The sequence below is a fragment of the Oryctolagus cuniculus genome, chromosome 6 (genome assembly GCF_051225735.1).
Source record: "Oryctolagus cuniculus isolate XC-2025 breed Fujian yellow rabbit chromosome 6, ASM5122573v1, whole genome shotgun sequence".
Taxonomy (NCBI): domain Eukaryota; kingdom Metazoa; phylum Chordata; class Mammalia; order Lagomorpha; family Leporidae; genus Oryctolagus; species Oryctolagus cuniculus.
In genome coordinates this window covers 2816810-2843373 of record NC_142872.1, presented here as the reverse complement: position 1 = coordinate 2843373, position 26564 = coordinate 2816810, and the positions used below count along the sequence as shown (strand labels likewise).

General features: G+C 57.2%; 1 protein-coding gene and 2 long non-coding RNA genes across 3 annotated transcripts; 2 read left to right on the top strand and 1 right to left on the bottom strand.

Annotated features, from left to right (window-relative positions):
* Positions 1 to 57: 57 nt before the first annotated feature.
* On the bottom strand, positions 58 to 3667 carry LOC127489502 (uncharacterized). The gene is made up of 3 exons (XR_011389407.2): positions 3317 to 3667; positions 2865 to 3097; positions 58 to 1688 (listed from the first exon to the last, which is right to left on the bottom strand). It is a non-coding gene; the product is annotated as an uncharacterized LOC127489502 (long non-coding RNA).
* A 1812-nt stretch (positions 3668 to 5479) lies between these two features.
* On the top strand, positions 5480 to 14187 carry LOC149125938 (uncharacterized). Its single transcript, XR_016234994.1, has 4 exons — positions 5480 to 5572; positions 7482 to 7547; positions 10279 to 10392; positions 12594 to 14187. It is a non-coding gene; the product is annotated as an uncharacterized LOC149125938 (long non-coding RNA).
* A 6655-nt stretch (positions 14188 to 20842) lies between these two features.
* Positions 20843 to 24703, top strand: LOC127482769 (protein RoBo-1). The gene is made up of 5 exons (XM_051841076.3): positions 20843 to 20926; positions 21125 to 21235; positions 21616 to 21765; positions 22237 to 22368; positions 24383 to 24703. The coding sequence occupies exons 1-5, from the start codon at positions 20854 to 20856 to the stop codon at positions 24571 to 24573; spliced, it is 657 nt and encodes a 218-aa protein (XP_051697036.1). The 5' UTR covers positions 20843 to 20853; the 3' UTR covers positions 24574 to 24703.
* Positions 24704 to 26564: the final 1861 nt, after the last annotated feature.

Genomic DNA, 26564 nt, shown 5'->3' with positions numbered 1-26564 from the left:
GACCGAAGCCCCATTTTTTTTTGAAAAGATTTTTATTTATGTATTTGAAACAAAGAGAGCGTGGTTGGGGGGGAGGGAGCAGAGAGGGATAGATCTTGCAGCTGCCGGTTCATTCCTCAAATGGCTGCAATGGCTGCAGCTGGGCTGATCCAAAGCCAGGAGCCAGGAGCTTCTTCCAGGTCTCCCTCATGGGTGCAGGGCCCAAGCACCTGGGTCATCCTCCACAGCTTTCCCAGCCATAGCAGAGAGCTGGATCAAAGAGGAGCAGCCGGGACTCATATGAGATGCTGGCACTGCAGGCGGCAGCCTTACGTGCTACACTACAGTGTCGGCACCCTGAAGCCCTGTGTTTTAAAAATGAAGTTTATTTATTTTCTCCTGCTTGAAAACAGATTTAGCAACTGTCACACACCAGTACGGCAACACTTGGGACAGGCTGGGCCCACCTTTCTCTTCTCAGCCTAGACCCCACAGGCTCAGAGACTGGGCGGGCTGTTGAGGCAGAGCTGGGGGTCTGGGTCTTCAGTGGTGGCCAGGTCTCGAGGCCAGGATGCAGTCGCTCCGTCCTGACAGCATGGTTGTGATAAGGCCTCTTCCCTTGCATATGTTCTAACTCTTGAGACCGGCGACACCCAGTGCCCTTCTTGCATAGGGTTTAATGTCACCTCCTGTGAGGAGATAGAACTGCCATGTAACCCAGGAGAATGGTGCATCGATGGGCTTGCAGAAGTCGTGCAAGGTATGTCTTGGGGATCCAGTTCCTCCAGGGGTCCTGAGATGCAGGTTCACAGAGAGGTGGGGGAGGTGGCCTGACACAGGGACGGGGCCAGAATGCCTGTGAGCAGGAGAGAGGCTCCAGTGCTGTCTCAGGGCTGCCTTCTCAGGGCAGGGCTGCTTCCCCTGCTGCTGGCCCAGGGCCTCCACCTGTGCTGGCTGTCAGTCACCAGGCTGCTTCATTCCACAGGTGGGGTGGGGTGGCCTCTGCACACCTACACTCTTCTACCTGTCAGTCTTAGCAAACTGGGTCCCCGGGTGGAAGTGTCACATTCGGCTTCCAAATCCAACAATCGTCCTTTCTGATGAAAGCAATGGGTTCTCCTTGGGCTACACAGCAGACCAGGTCCCACAGCAGCAGGCCAGGACCCTCATGGGTGGGTCCCTGGCAGGGGCAGGTCCTGCAGAGCTCAGAGCCTTGCAGGTCTGCTCCTCACCAGCAGGGGGCGCAGGCTTCCCCAGGGCCATGTGGGCATCAGGCATGGATGTTAATTGCAGTTCTGGATTTCTCAGTGGTCTGCCTGGCTGGCCTCAGCGTCAACAGGTCCTCAGTGCACACGGGGCCACTCTCCAGCTGGACTCTGGGGTCGGTGCAGTGTATGAGACCCACAGCTGCACCCAGCTCCCCGCAGTATTTCCCAGAACACTGGGAATCCCAGTGGGCATGGCTCTTTGTGCTTTCACCTCCCTGGGATGTCTACACTGCTGCGGGTTTTAACTCTGGGGCTGGGAGCCGGGCGGTGCGGGGACTTGGCCCATCCTGTGCCTGTGTCCTCTTCTGCAGGGACCTGGGAGGTTTTTCCTCACAGAGCTCAACTTGGGTCAATGCCATCAAATGCGAATTTTTTTACTTGCTTTTGCCCAGGGTCACTTTTTAAAAAATGCAGCAGAGAAGCGCACAGGCCCACGTCTTCCTTTTAAAAGATAAAAAGATTTATTTATTTGAAAGTCAGAGTTACACAGAGAGAGGAGAGGCAGAGAGAGAGAGAGAGAGAGAGAGAACAGAGAGAGGGGTCTTCCACCCACTGGTTCACTCCCCAATTGGCTGCCCCGGCTGGAGCTGAGCTGATCTGAAGCCAGGAGCCAGGCGCTTCTTTTTTGTCTCCCTTGCGCATGCTGGGGCCCAGGGACTTGGCCCATCTTCTACCTCTTTCCCAGCTGTTGCTCCCCCTCTTCGCGGAGGAACGACACAGGACCCTGCATTGTTCTTTTGTCTGCTCGGCCCTCCCCGGGTTTGCTGTTGGTTCTTCCCGGGTTGGCTACCATCCCTTCCACCTCCGTGGAAGGGTGGTTCCCCCTGCCACTTTCCCCACTTCCGCGGGGGAGCGGCACACCACCGGCCGGCTCTCTCGGGGGCTGCTCAGATGTTCCTCAGGTGTTCCTGGTGCATGTTGTCTCTCTCCTCCTTTATAGTCCTCTTCCACCAATCCCAACTCTGCTACCCACACGCCGAGTATGCTGCTCTCCTCCAATCAGGAGCAGGATCAGCTCCTGCAGTTTGTCAAGTTGGTGAGAGGCAGCTGCGTAGAAGTTTACTCCTCTCCCAGCACCATATTGTGGGAGAGCAGATGCATAGAATAAGTCTTAATTCGAGTAACTTAGTCTAGTCCGAGTTGCTCCCGACACCCAGCCATAGCAGAGAGCTGGATCAGAAGTGGAGCAGCCAGGACATGAACTGGTACCCATATGGGATGCTGGCACTGCCGGCGGCAGCTTTACTTGCTATACAACAGCCTTGGTCCCGTGTCTTCCTAACACACTAGCCCAGCCCCCAGTGCCCTGCCTGTCGGCTGAGGGAAGGAGCCACCTAGCCAGGTTCTGGTGCTCTCCCCCCCAGGACTGGCGCCCTGCTCCCTCCCTCACCCCCCGGGCTCTTGCTCTGTCTGTACGCAGTCACTGGGTCTCATCTGGCTGCTTTTGCTTCTGCTGAGGGGAAACTGAGGCAGGTAACACTCTGCTCCAGAGAGGAGTGGGGTCTGGGCCCGGCCTGGATGAGGAGGACCCAGGCCCGGTCCTCCTGGGTGGGGCAGGGGTGCCTACCTATCTACCTTGGGTCGGCTGCACCTGTCTGTCACTGCCCGATGGCTGACCTGGAGAGGCAGGCGAGTTCCGAGCCCCGCGGCCCTGGCCATGCAGCTGGCTGGGTGCTGGTGCTGCCCACTGGGCCATGGCGCTCAGGTGACCCAACTTCTAGGGACCACCGTGGTGTACACGCTGCGGGTCAAAGGCTGCTCCGACATCACCGATGAACTCAGCCAGCTCCTGTCGACGCCGAACATCAGGATATGGAACATCGTCTTCAGCCAGCTCAGCCGCAGCAACGCTGTCCGGATCACCAAGAACCTGAACTCGGGCGCGGCCCTGGCAGGTGTCCCCTGAGCCATTACCACAGGCCTGGGGCTGCAGCAGCTGTGGCTGCTCAGAGCCTGTGCTGCCCTGGCCCCGCCCTTCCTAGCCCCGCCCCCCCGCCCCTGCCCCGCCATTCTGAGACCAGCCCGGCCCCGCCCCCACCCCTCCGGAGCCGCAGTGAAGCTACACCTACCTGGGCCTTGGACACATCTGCCTGTGTCCTGCAGGCCGGGCCTTGGTGAAAGAAAGAGCCCACGGGGGTGAAGACCAGGGGCGCCGGGCGCACGGGTGTGGCCTCGAGGGAACGGGTTCTCCGCCTGAAGAGCCAAAGGGACTCCATTTAAAAAAAATTAAAAGAAAAAGCAGCCTCCGTTTCCCGCAGCAGACCCGAGTCCTTGTAAAAGCAGGCATCCAGGCGTTCCGGAGACATCAAAGCTGACCAGGGACAGCTCAGCAGACCAAGGGCAGCTCATAGAGGTTACAAACGAGGTACCTCCCTGACCCTAGGCCAAACGGAGACCCCCCACCCCCGCCCGTTCAACTGAGAGCAACCCGGGGCAGCCCCGTCCAGTCACCAAAGCCCCGTGCTGTAAGCCCCCGCTGATGTAACCCTGTGGTTTCGTTTAAAAGCGTTCCCAGACAAAGGCTGGGCCTTCCTCTGACCTCTGCTGCGTGGCTGGTCAGATGAGGTCCCTGCCGCGCTTCTTTCTTTCTTCCTTTCTTCCTTTCTTCCTTTCTTCCTTTCTTCCTTTCTTCCTTTCTTTCTTTCGACAGTGAGAGAGAGACAGAGAGAAAGGTCTTTCTTTGCTGTTGGTTCACCCTCCAATGGCCGACGTGGCCGGTGCGCTGTGGCCGGCGCACCGCGCTGATCCGAACAAGGAGCCAGGTGCTTCTCCTGGTCTCCCATGGGGTGCAGGGCCCAAGCACCTGGGCCATCCTCCACTGCACTCCCTGGCCACAGCAGAGAGCTGGCCTGGAAGAAGGGCAACCGGGACAGACTCCGGCGCCCCAACTGGGACTAGAACCCGGTGTGCCAGCGCTGCAAGGTGGAGGATTAGCCTAGTGAGCCGCGGCGCCGGCCAATGGCTTGTACTTTCAAATAAACCTTGCTTTTGCATTTCCGTGTGATCGGGTCCTGATAGCTTCTTGGGGATCCACTTACCTGGGCATACACGCCATTAATAAAAGCCGGGGGGCGACCTGGCATGGCTGTCGTCCTGCTCTTCTGCTTGTGGTCACCTCTGCGCGTCCACCCTGGGAGACCACAGCCCGGCTCCCGGCTCCCGGCTCCCGGCTCCCGGCTCCCGGAGCCACACTCCTCTGGGAGTCTCAGGTGCCGCTTCCTGGGAATTCCAGGGCCCACTCTAGGTCTAAGGTGACAAGCAGCTGGGCCCCTGATGGCCCTCAGTGGGGCGCCCTGCGGGAGTGTCCCCACGTGGCGGGAGGCCCAGGGACCCAGTTATGAAGTTGTCAGGAGCTGTTGAAGTGAAAAAAATCTAGAACTGATGCTAAGTATCAGTTGCTTTTTGCTTCTGTACTGCTCTGCTTGCTCAATGACTTAATGCGGGATGCCCAGCGTAAGAAAAGGTGTGTGTGGGGGGGATAATTGTACCTGCACGCCAGGCTTCACACACTCCAGGAAGACGGGAAGCCCAATTCTTAGAAAACAAAACTTAGTAAATACTTCCTGAAATTAATGGTCTCCTGCTTCCTTGTGTGACCACTTCCTTGTGTGACGCGTAGTCCCCAGACTGTTGAGATACACCAATAAAATGCTCAAATGTAGGTAATTGCCATATGGAGAATAAGAAACTAGCATATGTGTGTGATGACGGATGTACTTGTTTACTCATGCGTATAAAAACGCCGAGAAGGAGAGAGGCGGGGCTTCTCACCCCGCACTGCACTGTGTTGTATGTGTGGTGGGAGCCCCAACTTGCTGGCAATAAAACCATCAATCCCTTGCCCCTGCATCTATGACTGTCTTTTGTGGGATAATTGGGAATGGTCTCGGATCCCATAATTCAAGAGAGCCTGGGCCACATTTCTCACTATATCACTCTTCTCTTGAGAATAATAGGTCTTGCAGAAGCAGAGATAGAGAGGAGAGAAAGAGAGAGAGGGAGGAAGCTTTTGTCTGCTGGTTTAGTCCCCACATGTCCACAGCAGCCAGGGCTGGGCGAGGCGTAAGCTGGGAGCCCAGAGTTTCATCCAGGTCTCCCACATGGGTGCAGGGGCTCAAAACCTGGGCCATCCCCCACTGCTTTCCCAGGTGCATTAGCAGGGAGCTGGATTGGAAGTGGAGCAGCCAGGACTAGAACAGTGTCCATGAGGGGTGCTGGTACTGCAGGCGGTGGATCTACCCTCTATGGCACAGCGCCGGCCCTGAGGTTCTGATTTAACAAACAGATCTTGGTTAGAAGAAGGTGCAGGGTGGACGTCCACGCCTGTGAGTTGGCCTCTGCCCCAGCAGCCCTCCCATCCCAGGGCCCCCGGGGGAGGGTCCTGTGCGGGGCCTGGAGGCCAGGCCAGGGGAAGGGCTGTCCCTCGTGCTCACAGGGCGCTGGCCAGGGCTCAGCACCGTATCCTGGGAGGAGGAAACTCATCCCTGGGCAGCTCCATGGGCCCTGCCGTGGAGACAGGGTGGCCAGGGGTCAGGTCGAATCCCAGCCCCAGAACCTTGGCCCACCTGTGGGACAGGTGTGGTCAGGATCAGACCCCAGAGGGTTGTGAGGGTGTCAGCCGGTCTCCCTGGGAGGCGCTCAGCTGCCCTTGTGCCCCACCCCCACACCTGCCCCCCTTGTTCCTGTTCCTGCTGGCAGCTCCCACCCTGTTCACCTCCCTTTTCTGGCCCTGGCCTGCAGCATGGGCTGACCTCTCCTGGGGCCCCTGCTTCTCAGCCCATCTCCCCAATGCCCACTGCACCTGGGTGGGGGAGGGGTCCTGGCTTGAATGTGCAGTCCAGAAGATCCAGGCTGGGCTTAGGCAGGGTTGGCCGTGAGCTGGGACACAGTTCTCTGAGCTGGAGAAGCCACACGCTGGGTCACGTGGGTCCAGGGAGCAGGTGCCCCGAGCCCTCCTGCGAGCTGAGTTCATGGAGGTCAGGTGCGGGCTCCCGTCCAGGAGGAGGGGGATGGCGGCCAGTGTGGCCCCTGGTGCCGGTGGCTCTCGGTGGATCACTCCCAGAAGCAGTGTGTGTTTTTTTTTTTTTTTTTTTTTTTTTTGTTCAGGGGAGGGGAGGTCTGCTTACTGATCCCTCAAAGTTGTCCGTGTTCATGGAGCCACACGTGAGGTCAGCACGGCCATGTACTCAAACCATCATCACATGTGGGGGGAAACACCCAGGTCCCTCCCCTCACTCACTCCCTGCCTCCCGCCTCCCCCCTCCCAGCCTCTGCTGGCAGCAGTGAGAGCAAGGGTGGCGTGGGGCTCCCCCAACCCTCACTGTCCATGCCGGCCCCACGCCTGGAGACGGGAGTCCCACGAGGGAAAAGGGGCTGGTGGCTTTGGGCAGCACGGAGCGGGGACGCTCTCTGCAGAGACTCGCATAGTCTCCCATTCTCCTGGCCCTGGACAAAACCCCTGTTCCCACAGTTGGGCCTGGTAGGGACACCGTGCACTGCCCTGTTGTGGCGATGCTCGCCAGGAAGGGTGGGTCCGTGAGAGGGACAGGGAGCTGAAGCAGGCTCATCAGGTCAGCCCCCCCCCCCCCCACCGTGTGACTTGGGTGGAGCAGTGTCCTGTGGGAGGCTGGCTTTGGGCCATACTTTCCTCTCCCAGCTCCCTGTACCCCAGCTCAGCATGCTGGAGCCTGCACAGGCGGGGGCCTGCCAAGGGTGGGAGCAGAGGTGCTACATCCCCCCGCCCCAGGGAAGGCCTGGAGGGAGAGTGGGCCTGGGCCCTCTGCTTCTCCAGTGGGGATCAGTGTGGTGGTGGCTACTCCTTACCTCCTCATTCAGAACCTCTTAGCCCTGGGGGTGGTCTGTGGGCTTCAGGGTGGGATGAGGGATGTCACAGGGCCGGGAGGAACTGGGCCTCTCAGTGAGCGCGGTGGCCTGAGAGCCTGAACTTGTCCATGCTTCCTCCTCCAGACGGCCTTGGGTGCCCGTCACCCCGACCTTGGTTCTTTTGCTGCTGGGAGTTGACCCCGCTGCCCATCTTCCTGCCTTCAGGACTTCCTCTGGTTCTTTGTTTACTTGGAGTCTGGGGGCCTCATTTGCATCCCGACCCCCTCTTGCCCACTTCCACATTTTCTTCCCTCTGAACCGTTTACAAATAAAACTGCATTTTGTCTTTTCTGTTGTTGACATTGAGCCTTTCTTTCTTTGTTTTTATTTCTGCCGTAAACTACTGAGTAGCTTTCTGCCTGGACGCACCAGCTTCTGCCTGTCTACGTATTGATTTAAGTTCCTGTCCAGGACCAGGTAAAGGATTCTCTCCCCAGCCCCACGCCCTTGAGGCCGGAGTGCTGCAGGGAGCCAGGAAGGCCGCACCTGCGTGAGCTCCCACCGCTCGGTCAGCTCCCTGCCGGGCGTCTGTGCTCTGTCCGAGGCTCGCTCCCCACACTGAGGGCCCCTGGGGGCTGGGCCACACGGGCGGTCTGTTGTCCCAGGTGCTCTGTCTGGGCACTGTGGGTTTCTGGATGCTGTCCAGCTGGGCCGCCTCCCAGAGTCACCCACTGTGGACAACTTCCTGCCACGTTGCTTTCCTCACTTCCCATCTCTGCACCATGTGGGCCCTGCCTACTCTGCTGTCAGCTGCGTGGGACGCAGGGCATGGTTTCTCGGCCTCTCTGTGCTGTGGGCACTGGGTTAGTCGTGTATTTTGCATCACAAACAATGCTTCCATAGTAGCTGTGAGCACCCCACTTCATTCTGCTGGCCACGTGGCTGCTTCTCTGAGCCATTCCTGGGCCAGACTCGTGAATCCTGGGCGTGCTCTGCTGGGGCTCCCAGACCGCCCTGTGGGGGTGGTGGGACCTGCATTTTACAGGCGGGCATGTTTCCTGATGCCCTGCCACACCCTGCACTATCTTGTATGTTTGACGTCTGCTAATCTGATTGGTGAGAAGTAGTGTTTCAGTGGTGTTTAACTTGCATTTCTCGAATTATGGAGTTGGAACATTTGTCTTTTTTTAAAGGAAATTATATATATATACATATGTAATCAATCAACCTATCTATAATGTCTTTGTTTCTCCTTCGGACTTTTGTTCTGTGGGAGTTTGGTTCTTTACCTCTTGTTTAGAAAACATTTATAATTAATTTGGGAAGCCAATATTGTAATACTCTCACCAGGGCTGAGTATCTAAGTTTACCAAAACGTCATAATATTTTATCTCGCTCAGGTTTTATAACATAATTATGATATACAGTTAAGGAATTACTCATATTATCAGGGCTCGTGAGGGTTAACAGAACTAATGCACATTTGTAAGCCCCACAGCTGAGAAGCCAGTCATCACGAACAGATGTGGACAGGTGCGTGCTGCGGCCTGGTGACTGCTCCGTGTAGGTTTGCAGTTGAAGGTCTGGCATTCCCTGCCTTCAGGTTATGGTGATGGCTTCACTTTATGTAATTTAACTTTTCCTCACTCCGTAGGATTTGGGAAGATAGAAAAGTTTGAGGAAAATGGAATTAAAAGACAAGTTAAGGGGCTGGCACTGTGGCGAGTGGGTTAACGCCCCGGCTTTAAGTGCAGGCATCCTATATGGGTGCTGCTTTGAGACCCAGCTACTCCACTTCCAATCCAGTTCTCTTCTGTTGCCTGGGAAAGCTTTAGAAGCTGGTCCAAATCCTTGGGCCCCTGCACCCATGTGGGAGACTTTGAAGAAGCTCCTGGCTCCTGGCTCCTGGCTTCAGCATGGACCAGCCCTGCCATTGTGGCCATTTAGGGAGACCCCCCTCTCTGTGTGTGTCTCTCCCTCTACCCTTGTAACTCTGTCTTTCAAGAAAATAAAAATAATTAAAAAAAAATTTACAGGGCCAGTGCCATGGCTCAACAGGCTAATCCTCCGTCTTGCGGCGCCGGCACACCGGGTTCTAGTCCCAGTTGGGGCGCCGGATTCTGTCCTGGTTGCCCCTCTTATAGGCCAGCTCTCTGCTGTGGCCCGGGAGTGCAGTGGAGGATGGCCCCAGTGCTTGGGCCCTGCACCCCATGGGAGACCAGGAGAAGCATCTGGCTCCTTGTTCGGATCAGCGCGGTGCACTGGCCGCGGAGGCCATTGGAGGGTGAACCAACGGCAAAGGAAGACCTTTCTCTCTCTCTCTCTCTCTCTCTCTCTCTCTCACTATCCACTCTGCCTGTCAAAAAAAAAATTACGTTTGTTTTGGTGCAAAACGTTTTTGAAATCCATGAACACGGACTGGCGCTGTGGTTTACGACGAAAAGTGGCCGCCTGAAGTGCCAGCATCCTATATGGGCACCTGTTTGAGACCCGGCTTCTCCACTTCCAATCTAGCTCTCTGCTATGGCCTGGGAAAGCAGTAGAAGATGGCCCAAGACCTTGGGCCTCTGCACTCCCATGGGAGACCCCGAAGAACATCCTGGTTCCTGGCTTCAGATCAGCACAGCTCTGGCTGTTGCAGCCATGTGGGAGTGAACCAGTGGATAGAAGACCTCTCTCTTTCTCTGTCTCTCTCTCAGCCTCTGCCCTTTTGTAATTCTGCCTTTCAAATAAATAAATATGGCCTTGCTGAATTTCTTTTTTAAAAAAGATTTATTTATTTATTTGAAAGTCAGAGTTACACAGAGAGAGGAGAGGCAGAGAGAGAGGGAGAGGTCTTCCATCGCTGGTTCACTCCCCTGATGGCTGCTACGGCTGGAGCTGAGCTGATCAGGAGCCAGGAGCTTCCTCCAGGTCTTACAATATGAGTGCAGGGGTCCAAGGACTTGGGCCATCTTCTACTGCTTTCCCAGGCCACAGCAGAGAGCTGGATCAGATGTGGAGCATGCGGGACTCCAACAGTCACCCATATGGGGTGCCGGCACTGGAGGCAGCAGCTTTACCCGCTACGCCACGGCGCTGGCCCCATTAATAATTTTTTTTTTAAAAAAGAAATCCATGCCCAGTTTTCCCAGAGCATTCATTTTCCACGGACTTTTTGAGAGCTCCTGGAATGCCTACATTTCCAAGGTTCTCTTGCTCCCCCCAGACTCACTTTCTGAAGTACTCGTGGTATTGGGAGACCCGCCACTAGGTGGCACCATTGCCTTCTGCTAAGCGGAAATCTCCTAACCTGGAGTTACACTTGGCGGACCACCAAGCGGTAAGTGCACCTGCTGATATAAATGCGGTCACCGTCGGGGTGCCGACGACCTCCCCGCTCCCTGGACAAACTCCTCCGCGCTCTCCTGCCCATCACCCACCTTGCTGTCGACACCGCGGACCAGACCCGGGCCCACCCGGCTGAGTGCGGGCGGCAGCTGTCCTGGGCAGCGCTCTTCTCCCGGAAGCCGGCAGACCCTGGTTGAGACAACCGCAGCGTGTCCAGCAGGCCCCCGGGTCCCGTCTAGGACGGCTGCGGTCGGTGGCCGGGCCTCTGAGGCCCTCACAGAAACTCGGCTATGCCGGGCGCGTTGCTCTGGGCGCGGGTCACTCGCTCGCCCCCCAGGGACCGAGCGCAGCTTGCTCGTGGATACTGTCGCTGACCTTCATCCAGCCGAGGGTTTCTGGTCTTTTGTGCCAGCACGGTGGCTCCAGGGTGACTTTCTGGACAGGTGTCCGCTGGGTCCCTCCGGCCGCTCTGAAGCAGCCACTGTCGCCCTTTTGCTGGTCGGTCAGTCTGCTGGCCGGCTCAGGGCCGAGCCCAGCGGGCCGGCTTGTTCAGCGTCTTGGGCACACAAGGCCCCGCAGCAGGGGCGCTGCTGTTGGGTCAGGTGTTGCGGGGAGTGTAGAGAAAGTCGTCTCTAAGCAGCGAAAAATCTGGGGCTATTTTAAGATTGAGAACCTCAGGCTTGCGAGCGAACGACTCGCAGCTGCAGGGAAGCAATAAGGAACGCAGGGGCGTGCACAGGGCCCACCTGCGCTCCTCCGTGCTCACGGGGCACTGCAGGCCGCCGCCCTCCTCACTGGCGCCCCCAGGGGCTGCTCCTGCCGCCGGGAGCTGTCAGTCTGTGGCTCCGTAACTCCCCCAGCCCCCGTTTCCTAATCTGTGAAGTGGGAGTCACGGCAGAACTCACCCGGGGGTTGCTGCGAGACGAGAGGTGGGGGGTTAATGCGGGGCAGTATTTAGAGCAGATGTTCAATACATTAACTGAACGGTCATTCTGCTAAGGACATCAGAAAACAAGACTGCCATCACCTTCTGTCCCGTCTGCGCTCCGGGTCCCTCACTTGTCTCCTGCGGGGCCAGGGGGCTCCCTTGGGGCAGACCTCCCAGAGGCGCGAAATACACCCCGGCCCCGCCCACACCCCCGCCCCGCCCACACCCCAGGCTCCTCCCACACCCTCGGCTCCGCCTGGTTCCGCACCGCCGCCCTCCGCGCTGCGGCTTCTTGGCTACCAGGGAGCAGCCCTTGCTGCCCGCTGCTCCGGGCCTCTGCTAGAACGTTCTTCCCGCGTTCTGTGGCCTCGGCCCCCTGGTTCTGAGCTCTGCTCCACAGCCCCTTTCCCAGAGGCCCGGAGGAAGGGGTGGTCTGGGGGCCCCGGGGCCGCTCCCCGCCACCTGGGTCTCGCCCTGCCCTCTCCCACGTCTCCTGGACGCCTCTGGCTTTGTGCTTGCACGCTGCTGGCGTGTCCTGCTCCCGGCCTCTGGAGGGGACGTTTGTTGATGGACGTCCCCAGCCCTCAGAATGCGCCTGGTGTGCACGGGGGACGGCACCCGCCTTCTGAGCCTCCAGCCTCGGCCGGGCTGGACGCCGACACCCCGGGTCCCTGGCCTGCCTTGCCGCCTGTGGCAGCGTGGTGTGGGACCGCCCAGCCCCGGAGTCCCCACTGCTTGCCGCGTTTCTGGGCGCCGTTCCCCCACAGGTGTGCTCCTTCGCAGCTCTCGCCCCCAGTGCGCCTGGACTGCCGACGCCTGAGCTCCCTGGTATTTCGCTTGTAGATAAATCCACACACACACACACACACACCCGGCGTCGAGGTGGCTGCTCCTGTACACCGGTCTGGGGCACTGTCACTTAAGATGCACCGCACCTTTGGAGGGAGGCAGACGGCCTGGGCTCCCCCTCAGGCTCAGGATTCCAGGGTGAATCTCGGTGCTCATCCAGAGCGCCTGGTGTGAGTTTCGGCCCTGGCTCAGACTCCAGTGCAGACCTGGGAGGCGCTGGCGGTGGCCTGGGTGAGTGGGTGCCTGACACCCACCAGGGACACCTGGGCTGAGTTCCCGCCCTGTCAGCAGTGTCCGTACCACCCAAGTATTCTTAAAGGAAGGGGTTTGCAGTCTCAAAACGCACGCCTGGAGAGCAGCTCGCTCACTCCCTGTCTTGTGTTAGTTTTACTTTTCTGAGTTTCATTTTCCTCCAGGAATGACAGTGATGTCCGAACGGGCGGCCTGTGTGGGCTAACTGCTGAGCTGGGACGCCGCAGCCGGCGGCAAAGGGCAGAACCACAGGAAATCGGCGCACCCGGCGGCCTTGCTGCTTCCTGCTTCCCCGGGCACAGCCTCAGGAGCTGCTGGGCCCCCGCTCAGGCTTGGTGTCTGCAGCCGGTGTTTCCTGGAGGGCCGCTGGGCCCCCGCTGGCCTTCCGGTGCTGGTCAGGTCTTCCTCTAGAGGCCACCTTTAAAGCTGCCTTCCAGCCGTCTGTTTACCGAGTCACGCCCACAAGACCCCCAGCGGCTGCCGGGCTCCAGCCAGTCTACCCATGTGCACCAGCTGTGCCGCAGCAGCCCTGGGCAGACGCCCCGCCCTGCGCCACAGCCCGGAAATCTGTACCCACACAGCGATTTCGCTGCGTTCTGCTTAATTTCACCCGCGTGTGCCCTCCTGATCCCCCGGCACCTAGTTCCTCGCAACAACATCATTGAAAGCCCTGCTGAGAGCCTCGCGTCCTATGGCCTGGTTTTCTTCATCCAGCCGTTCTTCTGCCGTCCCAGACATTTTTATGGCTGGCACTCTGTCAGACACACATGTGATGGTGCAGCCAGCTCGGCTGTAAGGAGCTGTTAGCAGACAGAAAGCCTTTTCCCCATGAAAGGGCTGGGGGAGCCGGGGCTGCTGCCGGTGTGGAAACTGCGGTTCCCGTTTTGCAGTCTCTTGTGCAAGTTCTGCAGGACCCTGGAAAGATGACACACGCTCAGCGCAGCCCCAGGAGATCCTGGCTTTAAACTGCCCCAGAGATGAACAACTGCGCTGTCACTCTCAGCAAAGCTCGGGCACGGTGTGATCTCTGTGTTGCGCTGCTCCGAGGGTCAGGTGCACAGGTGCCTGGCGCTCCTGAGATCAGAGCAGAAGGAGCTTGGTGGAGAATGAGTGGGACCCCGTCTGATTTTGATGTCCCTGTGTCTTCTAAAGCGTTGCTTTGTTTTCGATAAGGCTTAATTTTAATCTGGAACATGACCTATTGAGAGAGAGAAAAAAAGAAAATTAGTTGGCAGAAGACTATGGTATTTCCAAAGCAGAAGCACACATGGGCAATAAGCCTGGGAACGATACTCAACATCCTCGGCTGACAGGGAAATGCAAACCAAAACCACAATCACTTTACCCCAGCAGGGACAGCTCTGAGAAGGGCAGATGGCATGGTGCTGTGAGGGCGGGGAGAGGCCGAACCCTCCTGCACTGCCTGGATTACCAACGCGGCAGCCACGCTGGGAAACAGCCCAGTGTAGAGCCGCCTCTGACACAGCAGGTCCACTGGGGGGTTTAGAAGGCATCTGTCACAGACACCTGCACGTGTGCACGAGAGAACACTCGCAGCGCAGCACAGAGCAGCACCTCGTAATCACACAGAAACAACTCTGCTCCTGCACCCTGGGCATAGACGACTATTTGTCTAGGGCTGGGGATGGGCTGAGGGGTCAGATGGAGAGGTGAATGTCCCTTTTACACTGATTTGTGAACATACTGCACACCATTCAACTGAGCGTTTTGTTTTTAAATTTTTTACTTGTTTTGTGTGTGTGTGTGTGTGAGAGAGAGAGAGAGAGAGAGAGAGAGACTAATGTGCTGGTTCACTCCCAAAATATGTACTAAGGCTGGGTCAAGCTGAAGCCAGGAACCTGGAACTCCAGTCAGGTCTCCCATGTGGGTGGCAGGCACCCATCTCTTGAGTCATCACCTGCTGCCTCCCAGGGTGTGCATTAGCAGGAAGCTGGATGGAGGGCTGGAACCCAGGCACCAGAAATGGATATGGGTGTCCCAAGCAGTGTCAACCATTATGCCAAGTGCCTTCCCCAAATTGTGTGTTCTCAATGGGTGAGTGACATGGCAGATGGCATATTTCTGTGAAATCATGGCTCGTATTACTCTATGCATCGAGAACTATGAGAAAATAACAGGAGATAAGAAGTCAGCATGTCAGGTTTCAAGGTTGTCAGAGCAGGGCAAGGGTGGAGGGACTCCTGCTGACTGAGCAGTGCTACCTGCTTCTGCTGTCTGTGCACCTGAGACCCGGGCTTCACGGGGAGGAGCCGTTGCCAGGAAAGGTGAAGAGAAACCCAGAATCCACAGGCTCCTGTTGCCACCTGCTTCTGCTGTCTGTGCACTTGCAGCCTCGGTGACAGGTACCTCTAGGTTGGTCAGTCCTGTAGCAGAGTGCAGCAGGAGCCACATAGGCACAGCAGCCCACGTCCCCTGTGGTGCTGGGATTCATGGAATGTTCTAGACAAAACTCAGGCAGCCCAGGAACACCCAGCCTTCCCTGTAATCTCCCAGCTTCAGCTCCTTATGGCAGCTCCATAATGGCCATGATGTTCTCACAGACTGGCCCAGAGATGTGGCTCCACTGCCCTAGCCCCGCTGTACTGACTGTAGGGAAATGGGGTCTTGTGGCACACAAATGAATACATCAGCAGCTGCCTGATGGTGCCTCCGTTGGACCCCATGCACCTTCCCAGCCTGGTCTGTGGACTCCTTGTCCTACGCAGACCCAGGCAGTCCTGTACCTGCCCGTACTCCACAGCCACCAAAGTTCACCGATCTTGTGGCTCACAAGCTTCCACCATCAGCAAATTTCACTCAGAATATTTCAACAGAAGTTTCAAAAAAGCCAGGTTGAAGTAAGACTTGAACTTGCACAAGGAAATAATTGCTAAAATGGCATTTCTCTGGACTCTGTATCTCTGGCATGTTCTCTTTTGTTATCAGCAAGACCTTAACAGAAGTCAGCCACTGGGCACACAGCTGCCATTCCCCACACACTAGTGAGGCAATGGCCGGTCCTCAAGGAGATTCCTTATCTCAGCTGCAGCCATTAAAACAGCCCACACCCCTCCTCTCCATAAAGCGTGAGCAACACCTGGCTCCCAAACTCGTCCAGACAGGTGAGTGTGGATTCCTCCTTGTCCTACACCCAACTATATTCACAGTGGACAGCTGCTGTGCACCCCACCCCCATACCACACACCCATCTCCTTGGAATGCAGACCCTGGGCCTGACATTCCAGCTGCTGTGTGTGCCCGGTATTCTAGAGCATCCTGCTTGTGGTGCAGAGACAGACGCAGTCGGCAGCTCATGGTTCTCACGTGTGTCCTGGTTAACGTGTGTTCCTAAAACATTCACGTGTGGAAGGTCTAATCCCCACTACGTCAATGTGACCATACTTGGAAACAAGGTTTTTCCAGCTCTACTCACACTGAGAACAGGGGATTAGGTCACAGAGGACGGCTATGTGAAGCACAGGAAGAGAGGCCGCAGGGAGACCAAACCTGCGGATGCTGGGATCACACCCTCCAGCCTCAGGATTGTGGGAGAACAAATTTCTGCTGTTTATGGCCCTTCACTCAGACATCCCCAGCAATCTAATGTGTTGGAAGATCAGAAGACCAAGTTTTCCAAGAAAACTTGAGATTAAGAAAGCAGCTAGACGAGGTAAAATGTGGAAGATGACTAACTCACAGGTGTGTGTGAAGCTAGGACTCTGTCACAGACATCTTCCTCAGAGACGTGTCCGTGGTGCTGAAGCTGCCGTAGACACTCGGGGTTGAAGGTCTAACAGAAGGGATTATCGCATTTCATCCCAAGGACAGGGATGACTTTGCTCTCTCTAGTCATGAAACCTGGGGTGGGGGAGTGTCAAAGGCTCACCGCCCATCCTGGAGCCTCGAGACCTAGTGTGTTTTAGAGGAGCTCAGTGCAGGGAGCTGCCTCCTCCTGGCCACCCAGCCTGCGTCCACGGGAGCAGTGTGAGCTCCGAAGGATTTTCTGAGCCACGAGACCCAGTACATGACCTTTAGGAACCCGGTGCGGGGAGTTTCACGCATGTGAAGGGCTTTGCCATCGGAAGAGGGAATGAGACAGTGTCAGCCCTCAGAGCTGCTCACGCTGCTGGGCATTTTGTGGGCAGGTGCCTGGCTTGACAGGTTTTCCACTTGCAAAGCTTTCACAAGGCTCCACAGGTGCACGCTGAGAACCAAGGTCCCGTGGTCAGGCTGTTTGCAGATGCAGATGCCAATGGGCGGGCAGGAACAGTGTGACTCTGTGGGATTCTTGGTTTCTCTCTGCCTTTCCTGGAAATGGCTCCGTTCTGAGAAGCTGGGATCTAAAGCACACAGACCCCAGGGAAATGGCCTTCCCCTCCCTTATGCTGCTGAACTTCGGAACCTGCTGAGGTGACTTCTTTTCTCATATTTCTAGGTATATGGGGCAATAATGTTTAAACAGGCACACTATATAATTCACTGGGTTAAATGCGCAGATGCACGGTGTGTGGTATCTTCCCCAGAGTTGTGTGTCAGCACCCCAGCAGCCCCTGCTGTGGAACCCACCCCTCCATCAGACTGCTGGTCAGAGAGCAGCGCTCAGCCTCACACCCCTTCTGAATACACACTCTTCAGTAAGCCTCAATGGCTACGTGGATTCTGCCAACCCAGGGAGGAATCTTAGGCCCTGACCTTGTGAAATTCCATGAGCCCACTTCTTCTCCAAAGTCCAAGGGCAAACTTTATGTCAAAAAGGTAGCAGCAGTATCTTTGTTTCAGGAAATACTGATTGTGTTTTATCTTCTTTCACGTCATGTCAAAGTGCACAACAAGAAGAAAAGGCCAATGTCAAGAAATGCATCCCATAATGCTGAAGTCTGCCGTCATACGCTACTCCTTCTGTCACCTGTTCTAAGAGTTAACAGAGAACCCTACACAACGGAAATTGCATTCTTAGGTCTATGTAACAGGAGCAGTCATTCACCAGCCAATACCATCCAGTGCCAAGCAGGGGTCAGCCCGGTGGGCTCTGAGCCTGCAGCGTGAACCAAGCAGATAGAAATCCCATGCCCCAGTGTGCTGAAGGGGAACCCACAAGATTTGTTTATGTAACAGTTAAATTCATTTTAATTAGAAAAACCGCCTCCCAAACTGAATGCTGAACAGTAGACCAAGAACCACACATCAGACGACAAAAGATGGACACCTTTCCATCAGAGGCACAGAGGCAGTTGATATAGATACAAAGGGCTCCGAAACGCTGGGGAGAAAGGAAGTTCATTTTGGTTCAACAATTTTGAAATCCACGCATCGTTTTCTCACACTATACTTTCTCCAAGAGCTTCTGGCAGGGCCCTCGGATGTGTTTTGCATATGAATGTGAGTCCATATGTATGAGTTGCACAGACATAATGATGGCCATGGCTTTTACTAAAAAGGCTGGATGCTAATCCGTGGACTGCCAAAGGGCCTGGACATGGCTCTGATGGGAGCCCCACAGCCCAGTAAGCAAAAGCGAAACCTCTGCTGACAAGACCAGCCCTGCCCTGCCCCACCAGGGCTGTGACCCACCCCCATCTTGGCTTTTGGTTTCTGAGGCACTCAGCCCTCCACCTGTAGCCACAGCCACTGCCCTGGAAAGGGTGAGACAAGGCAGGCCCTGGCACGGCACCTCTGCCACGTTCCCGCTGGCACTCCTGCCTCCGGAGGCTCTCCTGAGGGCCCCACCGTGGGCCTAGGGGCACCACTTCCCCTTCATCCTGGGGCTCACCCTGAGCCCTGTTGCAGCCTGAGAGGGCTGGAGCAGGGCCGGTGCTCCTCAGGCGGTCCCTTGCCGCAGCAACACCTCTCCGAGACACAGACACTGACACTCCAAGATGACAGCCTGCAGACCCGCGGTGTCCTCAGTCCCGGATCCCACCCATGCTTCTGGGCACTGGGACCAACTGAGAGCCAGGAGCCATTCCATCCCAGACACCTGCCTGCACCCGCTGTTCTCAGAAGCCCCTACTGCCTCTGATTCCACCTGCCCTGGGAACCTCCAGCCTCAGTCCCTAAACCTTAACCAGCAGCTGGGTGCCGAGTCCCACTGAATCCTTAACCAGCGGCTGGGTGCTGGATCCCACTGAGCCCCAGGAATGGGGTGGAGCAGAGGTGAAGACTGGGGCCTGCTGCGTTTGTCAGCAGCTCTGCCTTAGCTGTGGCCCATCTCTCGGCTCCTCCCGCTGCCATCAGTGCTTCCACACCGTGCACTGGCAGGGTTCAGCTTCTGATGAGAATTGGATTGGCTTCAGCCTTACCCGCATGGCAGCAGGGGTGTAGAAGCAGGTGGCATCCGACCTGGTGGAATGTTCTGCCAGAACACGAGACAGGCAACTGTCAGGGTGACCAGACAAGGCATGGAGCCCTGGACCGGGCACCAGCCCCACTGAGACAGTCCCTTTCCTCCCCTGAGAAACAGTCCTCAAGTCCAGCAGAGCCACCGCTGTGGGAAGTCGCGAGGCCTCCTGCCGCATCTGCCTGTCTCTCTGTGTGTCCTCTGCACTCTGCTGGCTTGGACTGTGTCCTCACGAGTCTCCCGGGGAAGAGCTGATGACTACAGCGGTGTAAAGAAACAGCTCGGCTGCTCCCCCACGCTTCAGCAGGTTCTAGACTGGATTCCAACACAGCCGTGACCTGTGCAGCTCCATAGGCCCCACAGGCGGCCCCTGTCCGGGGCACTGACAGGGCTGATGCCCTGTCGGAAAGCAGCCAGCACACTGCCCCCTCCCTGATCCCTGCACAGCAGGCAGCCACGTTGGACTGCAGGGGACCCAGCAGCTGCCCAGGCCCCTTCCCCATGGACACTTGATCTTATCCTGTCACCCGGAGAGCCTCAGGCTGGAGGGGGCTCTGGCGGCAAGGAATCCTGAGGAGCTGTTCCTGGGCAGGAGCCCCTCCCTTGAGACAGTCCTGTGGGGAGGGATCTGATGCCCTGGCCGTCAGTCCTCAGTGGCCTCAGCAGGAGGAGGGGCTGCATGTGCTCATCCTCCAGGGTGCCCCACTGTCCAGGAGGCCCAGCCTGAGCCTGCCAAGGGCTATGAGACATTGACGCTGGTGCCCAGTGTGCGGGATGAGCCCACCCTCCCTCGACAGTGAGATCCAGCAGTGAGTTCAAGCTGTGATCTGTCTCTGGCTGCCATGCTGGGTGAGGGTGCAGCCCCGTGCCAGCTGCCCTGCACCGGGACAGGCACGGCCCACACGCCCTGAGTCTTCCCCTCCGGGCATCACCACATGCCCAGGAAACCGAGGCCCAGGGCAGTGGGCGCAGCCTGGCTCCCCGTGGGCCTGGTCTGTGGCATGCTCGGCTCCACGTCAGGCCGGCTCCAGAGCCTGCCATGCCCGCATCCCCCGGCTCTCTTCATGCAAACAGTTCTCATGTGAAGAAGGAATAGACAAGAGTGTGCTTGCTGTCTCGAGGCCATGAGAAGCTAAGAATGTGGTGGAGGGGGTCCCTGGAGGGCTGTATCTAGTGTGTGGGTGTACACACACACACACACATCTGTCTCTGAGGCAACTTGTGTTGGCTGAAGGCTACTCTGGAAAACGAGGTATGAATTCAGAGTGAAACAAGCGCTCCCATTTCCTGAGCTGCACCCTCTACCGGCCATCTGTTGCAACAGAGGCTGGGCTCCCTCTCGGGGCTGCCCCTCCCTCACTTCCTGCTCTGGACTTCAGCAAGGCCCAGTCCCCCTCTGCTCTCCACCCGGGCCTCCAAGGAGCGTCCCCGGCTGCAGGTCAGGGGAGTGGCTGTCCTCATAGATCAGGAGACCTGCTGGACTTGGGGCTGGGCCAGTTCTATTTGCCCAGAGCCCTTTACCTACAAGGAAATTTAGTGGACCTGGTGCTGGGCCAAGATTGTAACTCTCCACAGTGCTGGGGGGATGCTGGGCCTATAAAGGTAAGAGTGACTGAGGGGTGGGGGAGAAGCTCAGCAGCCTGGTCCTGTCCACTCTAGGCCAGTGCATCCTGCTCCCCCGGCTCAGAGACCTTCTCTCGGAAGCCTTGAAGAAACCAGCGGTGAGCATTTCCAGTGGTGGGTGGGGGGCTATACAGGAGGGCAACTTTGAAACTGGAAACCTGTGCTGTTGGCTGAGGCCCCAGCCCTGTCCTGGCACCCAGAGAGCTGCTGTCACCCCCTCCTCAGAAGCGTGACTGCCCCCTAACAGCTCCCACACCTGGGCAGGGGCTCTGCGTCCTTTCCCTTTCCATGTCCCCCACGAGAGCCAAATATAGCACAGAGCTGGGGCTCCACCAGTTCTCCCCTGCTGAACGAATGGAGGGGGGAGGGACGACTGGGCGGCACTGGCTGGGCACCTGGGTCGCTGGATAGCCCTGACCCCTGCGCTCTCACTTGGGCTTTGAGCAGGTGTCCAAGGAGCTGCTATGGCTTCGTCCCCCACCAGGGCATGTGTCATCACCACCTGCATCCTCACCACCTTCCTTTTCAGCACCGTGGGTAAGGAGTGCATCGAGGGCCCCTTTCTCCTGGAGCAAAGGGTGGGGTGGGAAACAGGTTCCTTGGGGGTGCCTTGGCCCGGCTTGGGACTTCAGGACCCCAGGCCCATTGTCAGAAGGCACAGCTGCTAGAAGTGTTACCTGATTGGGGGTGGCTTCCGCCGCTGAGTGACTGTTTGGCCATTGTCTCCTTGGGTAGAGAGTTACAAGTGCACAGAATGCTCTCCACTGCAGTGCACTTCCGGCTTGCAGGCAACATGTGAAGCCACTCAAGGCTGCTTCCACTACAAGCAAGAATTTAATGAATCAGGTAGGTCCTAGCCCTGCCCACGTCGGGACATGCTCAGAGCAGCCGGAGCGGGTGCTCAGAGGCAGGGGTGCCTTGCTCAGAAGCAGGATGCAGGGGCTCTGCCCTTGACCTCGTCTGTGCCCTCTGACCTCCTCACAACATGTCCAGCCTGGATCAGGGTGTGGGGTGGGGTCCTGGGCAGTCCAGAGGCCTCCACTCCTTTTCCAGCAATTCTCTCAAGTCATCCCTCCACTGCTTCCTCCTACAAAACGGACGATGCGGAAGGGCCTTGGAGGAGTGGAAAGGCCGGGGTGGAGAGGGGGGCGACAGAGTCCCTGCGGACACGGGTCCTGCTGTCTGCGGCTCAGACAGGAGCTCTCCTGGGGTTCGGTTCCGTGCAGGGAAAGTCCAGCAGTCCTCCCAGGAAAAAGGCTGTTCTTCCAACACCTGCACCCCACTGGCCTTCTCAGCAACTCTGGGGAATGAGCGGACATTCGGGTACGACCTCCAGTGCTGTAGCAGCGAGCTTTGCAACCAAAAGGACGTGTTCGGTGCGTGCCACTGCCCGCCCTGCTCCCCACCCGCCTATCCCCATCCACGGCTTTCAGCCTCCGTCCTCTGGGCTCCTTCCTGCCACCCAGTCGCCCACTGACTGCTGCCGATGGCCTCTCCTCCTTGGAGCAGTGTGGATGGATGCTCTGAGTGCAGGCTCTGGGACCCCTGGGGGCGTCCTCCCATGTGAGTCTGCAGCTCTGCCACTGGTCAGGGGTCTCCTCTCCTCATCACAGAGACTGTCTCCAGCCAGGGCAGGCAGGAAGAGGGAGAACTCCTTCTGATTACATTCTCCTACCCAACACCGCCCACGCCATCCTAGCCATCCTAGTTAGACACTTTCCCTAGTTTTTTATTTTTTTGGTGGGAGAAGCCCAGAAGAGTCCTGATCTGGGAGGTGGCAGACACAATGCTCCTGGCCCACTTTCCCAGTCCACTCCGTTGGGAAACATGCGTCTCTCTTCACCCAGTGTCTCAGAAGTCACCAGACCCCAACGGTGTCAAATGCCCTGCCTGCTACAGCGAGGAAAGTGTCTTCTGTGGCACCACTGACCTGCCCTGCACAGGGCGGGAGACAAAGTGCGTGGAGGTTGTCGCCACAGGTATGAGCACTCCCTGGGCAGGCTGGGGTTCACCTTCCTGAAGAACAGTGCCTCAGCTGTCTGTCACTGGGTAACCAAGCATCCTCAAATGTGGCAGCGTCAACACAACACCTTGTCTGCAGGTCCAGAGCCTGGCAGTGGCACAGGTGGGCAGTGCTAGCCCAGGGTCACTCCCGAGGTTGTCATGAAAGAGTGAGCAGGGGATGCGTCCTTGGCTCACTCATCTGGACCTGGGCTTCTTCACCAGGCCTGCCATGTGTCCTATGACCTTTCAGCTGGCCTCCTGCACAGCAAGTGATAGGAGACACGGAGGGAGAGAGTGAGAGGGGACTGCAGTTTTAAAAACCCAACCTCAGAAGTGACTTCTGTTTGTGCCCTGTTAAACACACAGACCAACTGTATACAACTCGAGAGGGGTCTGCACAGGGAACGATCTGAGCACCGAGGGGTGGAACAACTGGGGTCCTGAGAGAGGCCGACCACCACACCAAGCAAGGGGTGGTGCTGGGCAGAGAGCTTGGATGTCCCTCCAAGGTTGGAAGGAAACGCTTTAGCAGGAGGGGGAAGGGGGAAGAGAGGGGAGAAGTAGAGGGGAGAGAGGAAGTGAGAGGGGAGGAAGAGAGGAGAGGGAGGAGGAATAGAGGAGAGGAAGGGAAGAAGGGAGGGCAGGGTAGAGGAGGGCAGGGCAGGGGAGCAGAGGAGAGGGGTGGAGGGGCACACAGCTGCCGCTCCCCACTGCAGACTGAGGCCTGGTATGGAACCTTGGCTCACCGGCAATGAGAGGTAACACTACCTCACTTCTAGTTGCCTTTGTCACTGCCACTGCCCCTCCCAGCCCCTCGACGAGGCCCTAAGTTTTGGCCTGGTGTCATTCTGAAATCCATAGGAGTAATGTTCTGAGTTTCAGAGTGTGGTGAAGGATGTGTGTCCCATGCAGGCAGGAATTTTTCCTCTAGTATTTCCATGGTCTTTTTTCTTTCTAGACCATGCACCTCAATGGGACACTGTCTCTGCTTGTCTCTGACCAACTTTTAAAATGTTTTGTGGAATTGTGGTGTTTCAGGAGATGGCTAGACGATGGAAGAGAGTGTGGTGGGAATGAAGGCTAGTTAATGCTTTTCTTATGGATATTTTTTAAACTTCTTTTTAAAAAGATTTATTTATTTTAAATTTAGAGGTACACAGAGGAGAGGCAGAGAGAGAAAGGTCTTCCATCTGCTGGTTCACTTCCCAATTGGCTGCAATGGCCAGAGCTGTGCCGAGCCAAAGTCAGGAGCCAGGAGCTTCCTCTGGGTCTCCCATGCGGGTGCAGGGGCCTAAGGACTTGGGCCATCCTCCACTGCTTTCCCAAGCCACAGCAGAGAGCTGGATCGGAAGAGGAGCAGCCAGGGCTCAAACCTGTGCCCATATGGGATGCTGGCACTGCAAGTGGTGGCTTTACCTATTATGTCACAGTGCTGGCCCCAGAAAATGTTGAAGGAGGGCTTGAGACTGGCTCTTTGGCAAGAAGAGCTGCGATGGAGGAGGAAGGTGGGGCATCACTCAGGATGCCGAGGGTTAGGGCTGCCGCAGAGGCACAGTCTCTCCACCCCAACCCTCTGCACGAAGTGCACCCTGTGCACACACACAGGTCCCCTAGCCCGACCTTCCAGGAAGCGTGCAGCCTGGGGAGAAGGGGTCTGAGGGGCAGGAGGATCTGCAGACCTCCGGTTTTAGCAAACACACCAGACCTGCCCTGTGGCCTTGTTCCCCCCTCACTTCTCTCCCCTCGTCGGGCCCCCAAGGCCTCAGTCTCAGCCCAGCTTCAGAGAGCGGCATCTATTTAGGGCCACTCCTAAACTGGGGAGGCGCTGGGGCCAGAAGGAAATAAGACTTGGTCGGGGTGGGACTGGAGCCATAGCTGCTGCCTTTCAGGGAACTGTGAGTGCATCTGCCTTCACCAGAGGGAGCAGGAGTGACCTGGGATGTAGGTGCGGCCGGAGGAGAGGGACACTGACTCCTGACTTTCTCCTAGCGTTTGACGGCTTAGCCATGTACGGTATGGGCTGTGCCACTGAGAATGCTTGCAACTTGAAGGGTCAACAAGTGTTGTCTGGCATAAAGATCTGGACCCGCTGCATAGACCCCAGCAGTGGGGGCCCCGCCCTGCTGTCTGCCACCTCATCGATGCTGTCCAGCCTCTTCCTGCTCAAAGTCTTCCTGTGAGCTCTCAGGCACTGCCAAGCCCATGATCCTACAGATCCAGCCTGTTCAAGCCAGCAGATGTCCCCTACAGATGTCTCCCTTCCCCGACGTCTACCCCTCCGGGCAGAATTAAAGAGCCGGTACTTCTGTGCATGTGTGTGTGATGGCTTGTTTGTACTTCAGTCAAGGAAAAAGAGGCCTGCTCTCTCTTCTAATGGCTTCTTCACCTCAAGCAGCCCCACTCGAGGGCTCTGGGTTCCTGGCATTTACAGGAGTCTGAGTCTCCACTTTGTCACTCAACCCTCATCCTCGGCACACGTCCCGGGATGCACCTCTGTCCTGGTATTCTTGGTTTCTGCTCCCAATCTTGGACTGCGTTCCCGGGAGACTCATTCTGATCGAACGCTTCAGAGCCCAGGGGTCCCTGCTCGCAGCTCATGAAGCCCCAGGCATAACCGCATCCCCACCGCCTCAGCACCTCGTGTGTAGAAGTCTCCCCATGTGCTCTGCGACCCTCTGCTCCCCGGGATGGGTGGCCACTGGGGAGGACACAGGCAGAGGCAGTCGCTTTAGCATTAAGTTCAAAGAATGGGGGTGGTCCCCTCAGGAGCCCAAAGAGCTGTGCCCTCACTCACAGGGCTGGAACCATGGCAGCCACAGCTGCGCTCCCCATGGTGCCTGTGAAGAGGGTTCAGCAGGGCAGGCCCTTGCAGGCCTCAAGCCAGTGCTGAACCCCAGTGAAGGAACCCTTGATCTGCTCACAGGGACCCTGGCTTCTGCAGTTTCCCACACAGGAGCTACCCCCTGTTGTTGCATCAAAGAAAGGAATGCCCCAAGGCTGCTCCTCCTCTGTGGGTCTGTAAGACTGGGGCTGCCTCTCTCCCTCCCAGGCCGGGTCTCACCCTGAAGCCCCCTAGGCATGCAGCTGGATGGCATCCCTCTGCCCACCGAGGTTCTGTGGCCCAAGGGAGAGCTTGGCTCCAGGACTGGGTCACCGTGTCCTTCCTGCATGGCCCTCTGTGCTTGGTGACTGTGTAAGGTGGCCCTTGTCCCTAGGGGGACTGAGTCTCGGTATCAGTAAGATCAGCCCTCGGGGCTGGCGCTGTGGCACGGGTTAGGCCTCCACCTGCAGGGCTGGCATACCATGTGGGCACCTGTTCGAATGGAAGATGGCCCAGGTGCTTGGGCCCCTGCATCCACTGGATCTGGAGGAGGCTCCCGACTTCAGATCGGCTCAGCTCCGGCTATTGAGGCCACTTGGGAAGTGGATGGGGGACCTCTCTCCTTGTCTCCCTCATTCTGTCTATAATTCTCTCAAATAAATAAATAAATCTAAAAAAAAAAAAAAAAAAAGAGATCAACCCTTCACTGATGACTAGAGCGTCCATTCAAAACACTGTCCCAAACAGGAATGCCTACATGGACCACACTGTCAGCAAAAAGATAAGCTCTTTGTGAACCACTGAAAGACCAAGGGCTTCGTTACGCTGAGCAGCCAGTCCTGACTCAATTCATGGCAAGAGCAGCAGAGACCAGCCAAAGGAGTGGCTCGATCGTCCAAGAAACGCAGCCTCAAGGAACCCCCCAGACTCATGGTTCTTGTCTTCTGCCTGAGAGGGGACGTCTGCTGGCTTGAACAGGCTGGAGCATCCAGAACACACGTAGTCCACCTGGGCTCTAAGCCAGGGAGTGGGCAGAGGGCTTCTCTTAGCCAGGCCCTTCTGCCGAGACTGAGGGACACCCGATATGGGAACAGCATGTGGTTTGACCGCTTTTGCTGGTTTCTCCAGAGCAGAGACGGCAGCTCTGTGATGGTACCAGGTCCCACGCCCAGCTCCTCTTTGTTTTCCAGCCACAGAGCAGCTGATCTGGGTGGTGTGGTGGTCCTTGCAGTCTTCTGTCTGTCCCCCTGGGAGTCAGCTCCTCTTTCCCGGGAGGAGGGGGCTGGACTGAGGGCCGCTGACCATTCCTGGCATGCCAGGAAGGTTGAGTGGGTGCCAGACTCTCTTCTA